The 14269-nt window shown below is 37.0% G+C and overlaps 1 protein-coding gene and 1 pseudogene across 4 annotated transcripts in view; both read left to right on the forward strand.

Annotated features, from left to right (window-relative positions):
• LOC112832848 (ATP synthase peripheral stalk subunit d, mitochondrial pseudogene) overlaps positions 1–14269 on the forward strand; it is a 407341-nt pseudogene that overhangs the window by 67675 nt on the left and 325397 nt on the right.
• The window catches only part of MINDY2 (MINDY lysine 48 deubiquitinase 2), a 72928-nt gene that overhangs the window by 48474 nt on the left and 10185 nt on the right, over positions 1–14269 (forward strand). For all 4 annotated transcript variants that reach the window (XM_025884045.2, XM_073877084.1, XM_073877083.1 and 1 more), the window contains one exon: positions 11480–11653. In XM_025884045.2, the coding sequence (XP_025739830.1) occupies positions 11480–11653 (174 nt within the window). The remainder of the gene's footprint in view (positions 1–11479; positions 11654–14269) is intronic.

Here is a 14269-nt window from a genome sequence, read left to right on the forward strand (position 1 = left end):
TATTGTACATCTGAAGCTAATGTAACACTGTATGTTAACTGTACTGGAATTAAAATTTTAAAAAATAATAATAAAAAAAATACTCTGTGGGACACCTGGGTGGCTCAGTCAGTTAAACGTCTGCCTTCAGCTCAGGTCATGATCCCAGGGTCCTGGGATCGAGTTCCGCATCCAGCTCCTTGCTTAGCAGGGAGCCTGCTTCTCCCTCTCCCTCTGTCTGCCACTCCCCCTGCTTGTGCTCTCTCGCTATCTCAAATAAATAAAATCTTTTTAAAAAATTTTAAAAAATAAACTGACACTTGAAAAATGAATCTTTTAGGAGTTTAATCAGCAAAAAAAGGATTAATTCTAAGCAGATAGAACATGTGTGTGCAAATGCCCTGAGAAGGGAAAGAACTTAACTTCTTAAGGAATTAAAAGAAGGCCTGTGTGATTGAAGCATAGAAATTAAGAGGCATAATATAAGACTAAAAAGATAGGCAGGTACCAGATCTTGTAGAGTCTTGAGTTAAGAGGAGAAACACCTTGGTCTCCTGATGACCTAGTGGTTCTTTATGTTTTCTTTCTTTTTTTTTTTTTTTGGCTCAGCAGGGGTGAGATCAGTCAATGGGAAAACAAGATCTCTGACTGTCATTGGTGGTTGTTATGCAACCTCCCCAGACTAAGCTGTAGATGTTTCTCTTTTCTGTCAAGGCCATATCCCTGACCAGAAGTCCTTTACTAGTCAGCTAGGGATTCCCAGTGTTCCTATGTGGTTGGGGAAGGGGTACCTCTCCTCAGGCACTTTCTACCATGTGTCTGTTTCTGGACGAAGGATACCTTTCTGTAAGATAATGATAACTCAGAAAATGGGTGCATTCTGCTGTTTCTCTGCTTCCACGTTTTTCTCAGTAAACCTTATTCTATGGCTAAACAGTGTATCCAAGGTGTTGTATTCTCTCCCTGCCCCCTTTGTACAACATTAAGGTGCTTTGGATTTGGGAGCAAATGTGGATGTGGATTTAGTTAGGAGACCATTGCAGGGGCCAAGTAAGATGTTACAGTGACTTGGACTACGATGGTAAAGAAGTGCAGAGTAGAAAGATTCCATAGACATTTAGGAGGTAATCTACCAGATTTGGTGATTAGGATGTAAGAACTAAGAAAGAATGGTTTCTGGGCTCTGAGCACAAAGAACTGGGTAAATGGTGGTGCTCTTTATTGACACCGAGAATGCTGAAGAGAAGACGACAAATAGCATGAAATCAGCCTTGGAACTGTTAAAGCTGCTTCTGAGGCATACCTCCAAGTGGAAATGCTGGGTAAATGGTTCAAGACTGGAATAATTTTTGTGTATAAATGGTAATTTGGGGAGAGGATGCGATTTACAAGGAAAATAATGAGAAGAAAAGAGATGATAGGACAGAGATTTAAGGAGTGCCAATATGTAAGGATCAACTAAAGGAGTATGAACTAGCAAAGAAGACTGAGAAAGAAAAAAAGAAAAGGAAAATCTAAAGAATATGGTATCATGTAAGACAACAGGGAGAGAGTATTTCAAAAAGACTGGAGATCTCAGTTGTTAAATGCTGTTGAGAAGATGAGTAAGGTGAGAACGGGGGGGAAACGTGATACGGATTTCGTTGGTACCTTTTAGAGATGGTGGCAGCAGAAAACTCAATTTGAATTGGTTAGGAAATGATTGGGATGTAAGGAACTAGAAACATCATCTAGGAAACTAGTTTGAAACTGTGAGGGGTGCATAGACATAATGGCTCATAGCTGTAGTGGAGTATGGAATCCAGAGGGGTTTTTTTTGTTTTTTAATATGAGAGACTTGATCATGTTTCGATATTGAAGGACTCACTAGAGAGAGAAAGGTTGAAGATTCAGGAGAGGAGATAATTGATGAGAGAAGGCTCCTAAGAAGGTGAGAAAGGACAGAAATTTTCACAGGCGAAGGGGATTAGCCCTTGATTGAAGAAGAGACCTCTTTATTTTAAAGGAGGGAAGGAACAGACTGAGTACAGCTAATTTATAGATAGCAGGCAGTAGAGAAAACTACTGTTTGAATGCTTCTAGTTTCTGTTACTATTTGGAAGGCAAGATCATTTACTAAGATTGAGTAGTTAAGTTTGGTAACAGATTTGAAGGAGGTAGTTTGAAATAGTCTTTATGGCATGTGGGAGAAAGTTCCAATTAGAGAAATTAAGAAGGTAGTATTGAGGATGCTAATTATTACATGAATATACCTCTTGTGTGATTTTTCTGCAGAAGTATTCATCAGGGTATAGGCATGGCAAAGGTAGTTATTCTAGATTTGGGACTTTGTTAAGTGGGCGCAGTAAAGAGTAGAAAACCAAAGGAGTTTAGGAACATCATTCTTCACGAAGGTAATCCAATTTTTTTTTTTAAAGATTTTATTTTATTTATTTGACAGAGAGAGAGAGACAGCTAGAGAGGGAACACAAGCAGGGGGAGCGGGAGAGGGAGAAGCAGGCTCCTGGTTGAGCAGGGAGCCCGATGCCGAACTCGATCCCAGGACCCTGGGATCATGACCTGAGCCGAAGGCAAACGCTTAAGGACTGAGCCACCCACGCGCCCCAAGGTAATCCTATTTTTATAGAAGGGATAAATGGGAACAACTATCTTGGTGTTCAGTCACTAAGGGAAATGCTTAGTTTCCCTTGTTTACTGTAGTGACCACCAAACTGAAACAGTAACACTGCTTTTTTTGTTTATTATGAAAAACATTTTGTATTTTTGCTTATACTTCAATATGCATCTCTAAACAAGAATATTTTCCTTTCAAATCACAGTACCATTACTGCATCTAACAAAATTAACTATAATTTTTAATATCATCTGATACCCAAGCCATATTCAAGTTTCCCATTTGTCCCCTAAATTGTTTTATAGATGATTTGTTCAAGCCAGGGTCTAATCAAGGAACATGCATTATATTTGGTGAAGTAACTCTATTTTAATATGATGCAAATCTTGTGTTTTCCAGGGATCTTATAGGCCTGTGAACAATTTACTTATGCCCCATTATAATCCTCTCAGTCCAGTCCTGTTTCCTGTATTCCCATTGAACTATCCAATCCCGAGGGTCTGTAAATAAGACACTGCTTTACATCTGGCAGAGTACTTAATGATTACATTCTTTTTTTATATATAAGAACATTCTGGGTTTTTTTTTTTTCCTTTAAGATTTTATTTATTTTAGAGAGAAAACGCACGAGCAGGAGGAGGGATAGAGGGAGATGGGAAGGGAGAGAGAATTTCTAGCAGACTCCCCACTGAGTGTAGAGGTGACCACATGGGGGCTTGATCCCATGACCCTGACTTCATGACCTGAACTGAAACCAAGAGTCTGACACTTGACGGACTGAGCCACCCAGGTGCCCCAATGAGTACATTCTTTTATAAGAGTCAGAGACACTTTCCCTCCTCATGACCCAGTGGCTGAGAAGCTGATTTACAACAAAATCTATAATATTTCTTTGGCTGTTGGTGTGTAGAGCTAGAAGCCCTAAAAGAATACTTAATAAAGTTTAGGGATGGCATTCCTCCAACATGGTATCCATTTGCTTGGTAAGGAAATAGGATATAAGATTGTGCCCTTGTTCTATTAAACCTGTTCAGCATTAAAGCTATTATTCTCTACCATTAATTTCTGGGTTGTTAAGAGTTTCTGTAGTTCTTTATAAATTTGAGCCCCAGTAATCTATAATTTAATAAGGATATAAAAGTAAGGAAAAACTGTAAAGCTGCTTTTTCAAACAAGATATGGCTACTTTTAATACTACATTAGGTCTTCATAACATTTCACTTTTGAAGACCCCTGAGATTTTAGGGCCATTTTATGCATTCATATTTAATGATTATTTCCCATCTTCCTACCCCTGTGAACACTCTTTGGAATACCTATAGTATAAATACAGTTCATCCCACAGAATTCCAGATATACTTTCAACAAAAAATAAATTTAACATAGGGATAGAATACTGCTCTCTACTACAGATAAATGATGTCTATAACTAGTACATTAATAATAAATTATGTAATGTTAAATTTTATTTATATAAATATCAATAATAAATTGATAATGTCATACGTCTCTGTAGCTGTATTATTTTATTTGTGGGGCTTATCTTTATTGTGATTTACAGAAAGGATCTTTATGCTTTCTGATACCCATGTCATATCATGCCATTATCATCCCAGGACCAAGACCTACAAGGAGGAAATCCATGTTGGCAGGACAAAGGATTACCTAGGAAAGGTCATTTCCAGTTTCCTTATTGGTTATATTATTTCTTTAGGGAACTTTCTAAACTCTAATTTATGTGTAAAAATCTTCTTTCATTCAAAGTCTTTTGAAACTCAAGATATATGAGCTATGGACTTTTATTTGATCAAAGGGGAGGCATATGTCTGTTATAACATTCTCCAGTACTCATCTTTGTTCTAACTCCTCTCTTTAGACACTGAATAGAGGCAGAGGCAAATTCTCTGTTAGGTTAGACTTCTTTATGACTCTCTATAAAGCACTGAAGATTATAGATGTTTCTAAAACCTGTACCTGGACAAAGTATTCTCTTTACTAACTTTATGATTCCATCTTCATAGACTTTTTATTAGGCTTTCTGCCATTACAGAGTCACAATGATTGTGTTAGTCCAATTGACTTGTTTTTCCCTGAAGAATATCTACCAATCAACCTCATACTTCTCAACTCTTTAACATAGCATGATCTATGGTTCTGATTGCACAGCCTTTTATGATATTTTGCCTAACCAGAGATAATAATTAACTTATTGGAAAGTCCTCTTATTATTCCTGGTTTTGTGATTTACCGTTACTAAACCCTAGACAAGTACCTGTGCTGTTTCTTCTCATCATTAGCAAAATAATCAAGTCCAGCTCTTGCTAGTGATTTGTTGTAATAGCACCCTCCATGAATCCTTTTTTAAACTCTTCATTCCTCATCTGTCCATCAGGGAAAATATATATACCAATTTCTACTGTCATTTATGTTACCTTGCTCTGTGTACTTCCACTCAATCTTGTTCAATTAAGCTGGGCAGATCATCTTGGCAAATCCCTAATGAATACATGAGCCTATGAAGATCTGTGCATCAACATAACTAGATTAGGATCTGAAAGCAGCAGGAGGAGATCCTAGTGAGAGAGCAGATGCTTTCAGGGCCATTCCTGTGGTTCCAGCTAGTGAGGTGACGTTTTTATCCAGGCAGGAAATTTGAAAGTATAAAAATGAGTTGTAAATAAACTACCCTTGTAGGTCTATTTCTGGGAAAGACCTTCTAGATCTCTTTTGCTTCTCATATTATCTATATGATCATGACTGTTAGATTCTTATATATATAATTCTATATCTAAGATCTAGTTACTCCATTTTATTCTTATGATCCTTCTCCATTCTCCAGTACTTTCTGCTTTCTCTTTAGTAATTAAACTACAAATTTCTTGGCCCCTATGTAGATCACTGAGCTTAACTTTGGTTTATATAATGATGTCTGTGTAGCTGTTTCCCCATCATGACACTCTTTTTGTTTGTTTGTTTCTATTCACGACTTCCTCTTAATCATCCCTTATCCATGTCAGTCTTTCTATCCATGTCACAACTGCTTCTTCTTTTTTTTTTTTAGATTTTATTTATTTATCTGACAGGTAGACAGCAAGAGAGGGAACACAAGCAGGGGGAGGGGGAGAAAGAGAAGCAGGCTCCCCGCCGAGCAGGGAGCCCGATGCGGGGCTCGATCCCAGGACCCTGGGATCATGACCTGAGCTGAAGGCAGACGCTTAACGACTGAGCCACCCAGGTGCCCCCACAACTGTTTCTTCTACCTCTTGGCTTTAATTACTCACATTTCTCTGGAGTATATTCAAAACCAGGGTTTTTGAGGTTGGCTTTTGTTTGTTTGCATTTTTACTTTACATTGAGGGATTAGAAAGGAAAAGTAGTTTAGAAGGAGATACAGTTCTAAATAAGTGCTAAGGCCATATTAAATAAATCTTTTCTCTTTCTTGTTTGACTAAGACTATATTGGGATTTTTTTTCCCACTGAAGGCTACATTTAAGTAAAAGTTCAATTATTTTAGTTTTTTTAATCTAGTTATTTTTAAAAGATGGTGGGTACATCAAAAATTGTCACATTAAGGCTTAGTCATTAGGTGTCTGCCTTTGGCTCAGGTCATGGTCCCAGGGTCCTGGGATCGAGCCCTGCATCGGGCTCCCTGCTCCACGGGGAGCCTGCTTCCACCTCTCCCACTCCCCCTTCTTGTATATTCCCTCTTTTGCTCTCTTTCTCTCTCTGTCAAATAAGCAAATAATCTCTAAAAAACAACTGTCACATTAAGCGGGGGCGGGGGTGAGGAATGTAGAAACAGACTAAGACAAGTGATAGATTCCATAGTATAGGCAGAGATTCATCTTTTTCTTCTAAATAGGAGGCAGGAAAAGGCGATATAGAAACAAATAGATTTAGGTGGTATTCATGAATGTAATATCTTATATTCATTAAGCATTATGTGCCTTGCCTTGTGTTAAACCCTTAACATGCATTATCTCATTTAATTTTCACTCCTTATGAGGAGTGGATATTATTACTCCCACTTTACAACTGAATGAACAGGCTTACAGGCACTAAGTAACTTGCCCAACACCATTCAGTTTGTAAGCAGCTCCAGTCTGACTTTCAAGCCCACACTCGACAGCTCTGCCTCTCTGGATGGATAAGAAAGCTATTTGTAGATGAGAGAGATGCTTGCTTGTTAAGTAAAAGTAAAGTTCATCTTCTAATTTATAAAATATCTTAGAAATTCTCTGGTTGAACTGCCCCTATATCACTTTATAATAAAGAAAAGAAAACTAAGGTCCAAAGACATTAAGTAATTTGAATCCAAGCTAATCAACCAAAAATATTTGGGCAGTGCTTTTCTCCATATTTAAAGGCTGGAATTACAGAATTAATTTTTTTATACATTTGACAAGTTTTCTTCTGTTTTAACAATTTACAAATTGTGATGATATTGTCATGTATGTTGTTAATACAGGTAACTCATACTCTGTATAGGACTAATCTATCAGAGTGTTTTATTTATTTTTTAAAGACTTAATTATTTGAGAGAAAGAGAGCATGAGCCAGGGGGAGGGGGCAAAGGGAGAGGGAGAAGCAGACTCCCCACTGAGCAAGGAATCTGACACAGGGCTCCACCGCAGGGCCCCAGGATCATGGCCTGAACCAAAGGCAGACGCTTAACCGACTGAGCCACCCAGGTGCCCCATCAGCGTATTTTAGATAGAATAGGTTTTCATTCTGTCTGATGATCCAGTTGCTTAGTTTATAAATATTATCTAATATCATTTATTATTTTCATATAATAAATAATTTGTATACATTTTATACATTAATACCTAATTTAAGAATTTAATATATGCATCCTTTATTAGTTATTTTTTGAAATTAGTATTTAGAGACTGGTAAGATTAGGAAGAAGATTCAAGGCTTAGAAAAGAACGCTTTGACTAGATAATGTAGCAAAAGTGCTAGGATATAAAAGCAAGAACTATTTTTTTTTAAGATTTTATTTATTTTTGTGTGTGTGAGAGAGAGAGGGAGAATGCACACGAGTTGGGGGGGCGCAGAGGGAGAAGCAGACTCCCTGCTGAGCAGGGAGCCCAGTGCAGGACTCAGTCCCAGGACCCTAGGATCATGACCTGAGCGGAAGGCAGACGCTTAACCAACTGAGCCACCCAGGTGTCCAAGCAAGAACTATTCTTGATGGTGGTTTAATTGTGGACTCTCAGGAACCAATGGGCCTAAACTATTCAGTACTATATTAATACATACTTTGCAATACTACAATGCAACTATATAAAGGAACTGTTGAGTAATAACCAGCATTATTGACAGTGGACTAGTTACAGTCTTTTTTGATAAATGTCAAGATCTAAAAGGGGAAGAAATTGAGACTGATGGCCCGTGAGAAGACAGGTCAGTTATTTCAAGAAAGAAACACCATTTTGGTTAAACTTGTAAGTATTCATATGCTATGGATGGTAATAGCTTTCAACAAAACCCTCCCAGAATTTACCCATCTTAAAATGTCATTTGGAGAATAAGACTGATTTCTCTCCCAGTAAGTAGCCACTCTAATATATGATTTATATAAAATAAATTGTAAAACCTAGATATTGTATAATATAATGGTGTATTAAAATATGCCCTGGTGGGGTGCCTGGGTGGCTCAGTTGGTTGAGCGACTGCCTTTGGCTCAGGTCATGATCCTGGAGTCCCGCATCGGGCTCCCTGCTCAGCGAGGAGCCTGCTTCTCCCTCTAACCCTTCACCCTCTCATGTACTCTCTCTCTCTCTCATTCTCGCTCTCTCAAATAAATAAATCTTAAAAAAATATATATATACATATATATATATACCCTGGTAAGTATACACATAGAAGGGTCAGATCTATTCAGTGGGAAATTGGCTGGAAAGAACTTTCAGGTTTTCTTTTCAATTATTTTAGGGCAAGGTAGACCCTGACCGGGTGTTAAAAATGTTAGGTAATGAGGATGCATGGATGAATAAAACATGGCTTTGTCCTCAAAGAGCTTGAAATACATTAAGACAGATAAGTAAAAAGACACACAACTACAGTTAGATGTATAAAGTGCTATGATAGTGGTAAGTGCAGTATTCTATGGAATAACATAAAAGGGGTACCTCATACAAAGTAAGGAAAGATCATTACTTTCCATGATATGAATCCTCAAGCATTTAGCATAGTACGGAGCATGTGGTAGGTATTCAAATATTTGATGAGCTGGAACCTACTTGATTAAAAAAATGAGATATCACCTCATAATTTTTGCTTAAAGCAATGTCTTTATACTGTATATGCCAAAATGTTTTTCTTTGTGAATACTTCTCATGTTGCTATAGTAATTTCAATGATCATAGAAATTAATCAGTATCTACAGCTAATTCTTAGATGTAACTGGTAGTAGACAATAGGTAAGATTTCCTATTTTAGCTTAGGAACAACTGTGTTGCAGTGCTGGACACGTAGTAAATGTTCAAAAATAATAATTACTTAGTTTTTTAAAGCTTCAGAGTTTATTCAATGATTTCTTGTCATTGTAAATGGCAAGATTTCATTCCTTTTTATGGCTGAGTAATATTCCAGTGTGTTTGTGTGTGTGTGTGTTGTATGTATACACCACAACTTCTTTATCCATTCATCAGTCAATGGACATTTGGCCTCTTTCCGTAATTTGGCTATTGTAGATAATGCTGCTGTAAACATTGGGGTGCATGTATCCCTTTAAATCAGTACTTTTGTATCCTTTGGGTAAATACCTAGTAGTGCAGTTGCTGGGTCATAGGGTAGTTCTATTTTTAACTTTTTGAGCATCCTTCATACTGTTTTCCAGAGTGGCTGCACCAGTTTGCTTTCCCACCAACAATGTAAGAGGGTTCCCCCCCTTTCTCTGCATCCTAGCCAACTTCTGTTGTTTCCTGTGTTGTTAATTTTAGCCATTCTTACAGGTGTGAGGTGATACCTCATCATAGTTTTGATTTGCATTTCCCTGATGATGAGTGATGTTGAGCATCTTTTCATGTATCTGTTAGTCATCTGTATTTCTTCTTTGGAAAAATGTCTATTCATATCTTCTGCCCATATTTTAACTGGATTATTTGTTTTTTGGATGTTGAGTTGTATAAGTTCTTTATGTATTTTGGATACTAACCCTTTATCCCAAATGTCATTTACAAATATCTTCTCCTGTTCCAAACATTGCCTTTAGTTTTGTTGATTGTTTCCTTCGCTGTGCAGAAGCTTTTTATCTTGATGAAGTCCCAGTAGTTTATTTTTGCTTTTGTTTCCCTTGCCTCAGGAGATGTATCTAGTAAGAAGTTGCTATGGCCGATGTCAAAGAGGTTACTGCCTGTGTTCTCTAGTATTTTTATGGTTTCAGGTCTCACATTTATTTATTTTTTTTAGTTGCTTTATTTTTTATTAACATACAATGTATTATTTGTTTCAGGGGTACAGGTCTGTGATTCATCAGTCTTACACAATTCACAGCACTCACCATAGTACATACCCTCCCCAATGTCCATCACCCAGCCACCCCATCCCTCCCACCCCCCCTACACTCCAGCAACCCTCAGTTTGTTTCCTGAGATTAAGAGTCTCTTACAATTTGTCTCCCTCTCTGGTTTTATCTTGTTTCGTTTTTTCCTCTCTTCCCCTATGATCCTCTGCCTTGTTTCTCAAATTCCACATATCAGTGAGATCATATGATAATTGTCTTTCTTTCACTTAGCATAATACTCAGGTCTCACTTTTAGGTCTCTCATCCATTTTGAATTTATTTTTGTGTATGGTGTAAGAAAGTGGTCCAGTTTCATTCTTCTGCATGTTGCTGTCCAGTTTTCCCAATACCATTTGTTGAAGAGACTCTTTTTTCCATTGGATATTCTTTCCTGCATTGTCAAAGATTAGTTGACCATATAGTTGTGGTTCTTATTCAGTAATTTATCTAATCCCACCACCAAACTCTCTAAAGGAATTTCTTATTCTTAATTATTAAGATTAATTATAATGAGAGAACATGAGGAGCACGAATCTTGTGCAACAACAAATACTATATTAACCAGTGGGAACCCTGAGTAAGTAAATGAAAGTCCTATCTTTGGCAGATCTGAAGAAAAAATGGTTTATAAACCTTACGTGGTATAGTGGGGATGCTTTACATATGATTGGAGTTAGAACTAATGCATATGAAAAATTAGAGGTTGGTACTAAATTCTGTGGTAGTGACGGTAAATACAACTTAATTCATTAATTCAATAAATATTTCGCTTCAACTTTATGATGTACCCTACACTAGGCCAAGAGATAACAGATTTAAAAATATAGTCTGGGAATGAGGCAGGGGAAACATAATCGTGGCACAGTGTGATTCAATGCTCCAATAGAAATAAGTGCAAAGTACTGTTGGTATGGAAAGAAGAACAGCTAGTGGTGCTAGCAGAAAAAGAAAAAATTTGTATGGCTTGGATTAGTCATATAGGCTTAATTTTTTATTTTTAATAAACAGGCAGTGTGATATCATTTTACTATGACTGTGTCTTGTTACCTGGTATGTTTTTAAGGAACTTGTATAGTATATTTCTATTTTATGAAATGAGATTATAAACCCCCAAAGGCTTATCGATAAGTCATTTCGTAGGTGAGGCTACCAGCAGCTTCCTACCTCTCGTTATACTACAGTACACCAATTATAAACTATATTCAAAGCCAGGTAGACCTAATTCAGTGAACAAATAAGATACCTAGTTTATTATTTATTATATTTAACTAGTAGGAATAATTAATATGCTTTAAACATACAGGTGATAAAATTTCCCTTAAGTGTTAACTAGTTTTGGTCAATTTAACAGTCCTTTTTCTTTCTTATTAAGGGTCTGCTGTATTTGCTGGTAACAGACCAGGGGTTTCTTACTGAAGAAAAAGTTGTTTGGGAAAGCCTACACAATGTGGATGGTGATGGAAATTTCTGTGACTCAGAATTTCATCTGCGGCCTCCTTCAGATCCTGAAACCGTATACAGAGGACAGCAAGACCAGATAGATCAGGTAAATTTGTCTTCTTCCTATAATTTAAAATGCTCTTGCTTTTGGGGCACCTGGGTGACTGAGTCAGTTAGGTGTCTGACTTTGGCTCGGGTCATGATCTCAAGGTCCTGGGATCAAGCCCCATGTGGAGTCTACTTGACCTTCTGCCTCTCTCCCTGCTCTTGCTTGCTCTCTCAAATAAATAAATCTTTTTAACAGAATAAAAAATAAAATACTCATTCCTTTCAAATGTGAATTCAGTTATCTAAAACTTCTGAACCAAAGATTTATTGTGAGATATTCCTGACATTTCCTGAATCGGCAAGTGATCATTTACATGTTATACATTGATCATACACTTTGGTTCAGAAGGCCAGATTATATTGAACTCTGAAGGCCATGGTACAGTTTGAATTTTATTCTGAACTGTAATAGGAAAGATATGCCAAGTGTTAAACATGGAAGTGAGATGATTTGCTTTACCTTTTTTAAAGGCTACTATGTGAAGAATGCATAGGTATGAACAGATGACACAGGTATAAAGCAGAGACTAGCAGTTCAAGCAAGAGGTGATGACAGCTTAGCCATTGTGGTAGATATGAGCTGAGCACAGACTAGAGATATATTTAGCTAGTCAGAAAAAGTAGAAAAAAGAGAGGGTAAAAAAACCAGGTAGGTGTTCTAAGCCTTAGGATCCAGAGTAAGCAGACACTTAGAGCAAGAACTGCACTAATGAGTGGAATTCTCATTTAGAACTGCGACAGATGAGATCTTCACCTGCTATAGGTGGGCAGTCTTGGAGCAACAAGTGTATTTGTTACTAGAAGTATAACAGTGATGTGATTTCTTCTTCCCCTACCGAGGCAAAAATACAGTTATGTTGAACAGTTGGCACATGTTTCTGATACTGATAATTTAAGTACATAGAGACTGTTCATTTAGCCAATATTCATTGAGTAGTTGTGTTCCTGGCACTATTAACAAGGTCCTGGAGACTCAAAGATAAATTTAGTCCTGTCCTCAAAAATTCTACAGTCTAACAGAGAGGCGAATATTTGACCAACCAATAATTATATGTTAAGTTCTGTAGGGCACTTTGAATAGTAAGCTATGAGTGTACAGAAGAATACTTGATTCAAACAAATGCTGATCTTTCTCGGACTCTTGGAAGTTAAGTATACAAATAGTTATAATAACATGCTCATTTCCTTTCAGAAGCTTTATAGGGGCATTTAAAAAAAGATTCTTAAAAAAGAAATGTGTAAGATTTTTCTAACACTATATGTAAAAAATATTAGAGCAGAGGGAATGAAGGTAAAGCAGTCGGTTGCTACAGTAGTAAAGTTGTAAGATGCTGCGAAAAAAATAAATAAAATCTTTAAAAAAAAAAGATGCTGCGAAAAGAAGATATAGGATAGTGTCTGTGGAAGTTGCAAGGAAAGTGGATTTAAGATCATAGGACAGGGCAAAGAGCAGTTTGAAGAAATGAGGAGAAAAATTTGAAGGACAAATTCTTCATATTGGTAAGATATTCATGCTAGATAGTACAAAGTCTTCTTAGGCAACAACTTTTTAGATATCCTCGGTGGGTAATTAAAATTCTCTTACTTTGAGGATAGTCTGGTGGAGATGCACAGAATAGTCAAGTTCCATTCAGTACTAATTCTTAATAAATGTGGGTGTGAAGTTAGATAATATAACACTTCAACCAAAGAAGCAGCACATTTTCTTATAGGAAGTAATTTGGGGGTGTTTGTGGGAAGAAGCAGGAAGTGATTAAGTAATTGAATATCACTGTATGATGGGCAACTGTGTTGGTTTTAAAAATCATGTTTAGGCAGTCGCTTAACCAACTGAGCCACCCAGGCACCAGGTCATGATCTCAGGGTCCTGGGATCGAACCCCGCATCGGGCTCCCTGCTCAGGAGGGAGCCTGCTTCTCCCTCTCCCAGTCCCCCTGCTTGTGTTCCCTCTCTCGCTATCTCTCTCTCTGTCAAATAAATAAAATCTTTAAAAAAAAAAATCATGTTTTGGAAGAACATTTAATAAATGATTTGGGAAATTCTTATGATTTTTTAAAAAAAAACAAGACTCATGACATTAAATGGAGGTTGGGAAATGTGTTTGAGTTTGTATGTGAATGTAGAAAAAACTACATGGCTATATATCAGTTGTTAACAATAGTTATCTTTGTATAATATGGTAATTTTAACTTATTTACATTTTTTAACTGTCTCAATTTTCTAGACATGTTTCTTTCATAAATAGGGGGAGGTTTATTTTGGTTTTTTTGTTTGTTTGTTTTTAAAGTGGGCTCTACGCCAAACATGGGTCTTGAACTCATGACCCCAAGATCAAGAGTTGCATGCTCTATAGACAAAGCCAGCCAGGTGCCCCTAGGGGGAGTTTTGCGGTGGGGGGGGGGGTGTTTTTTCAGGTGAGTTGTTTTTACAGCTTTCTTGAATGCCTTATATGCTAGTTCTAGAAATAATTTTAAATGAATTCCAAGAATATTTAGAACAATGGCAGCATCACTGAAATTATAGCTCTCAAACAGAAATACTTAGGTAACTTTAGTTTTTATATTTAAACTCTGGTATGTTTTTAAAAAGCTTTTCTCATAGTTCTGTAGGTATA

Source organism: Callorhinus ursinus, unplaced genomic scaffold, assembly GCF_003265705.2.
Source record: "Callorhinus ursinus isolate GAN/ISIS: 27379988/994484 unplaced genomic scaffold, GSC_fseal_2.0 scaffold25, whole genome shotgun sequence".
Classification (NCBI taxonomy): Eukaryota; Metazoa; Chordata; class Mammalia; order Carnivora; family Otariidae; genus Callorhinus; species Callorhinus ursinus.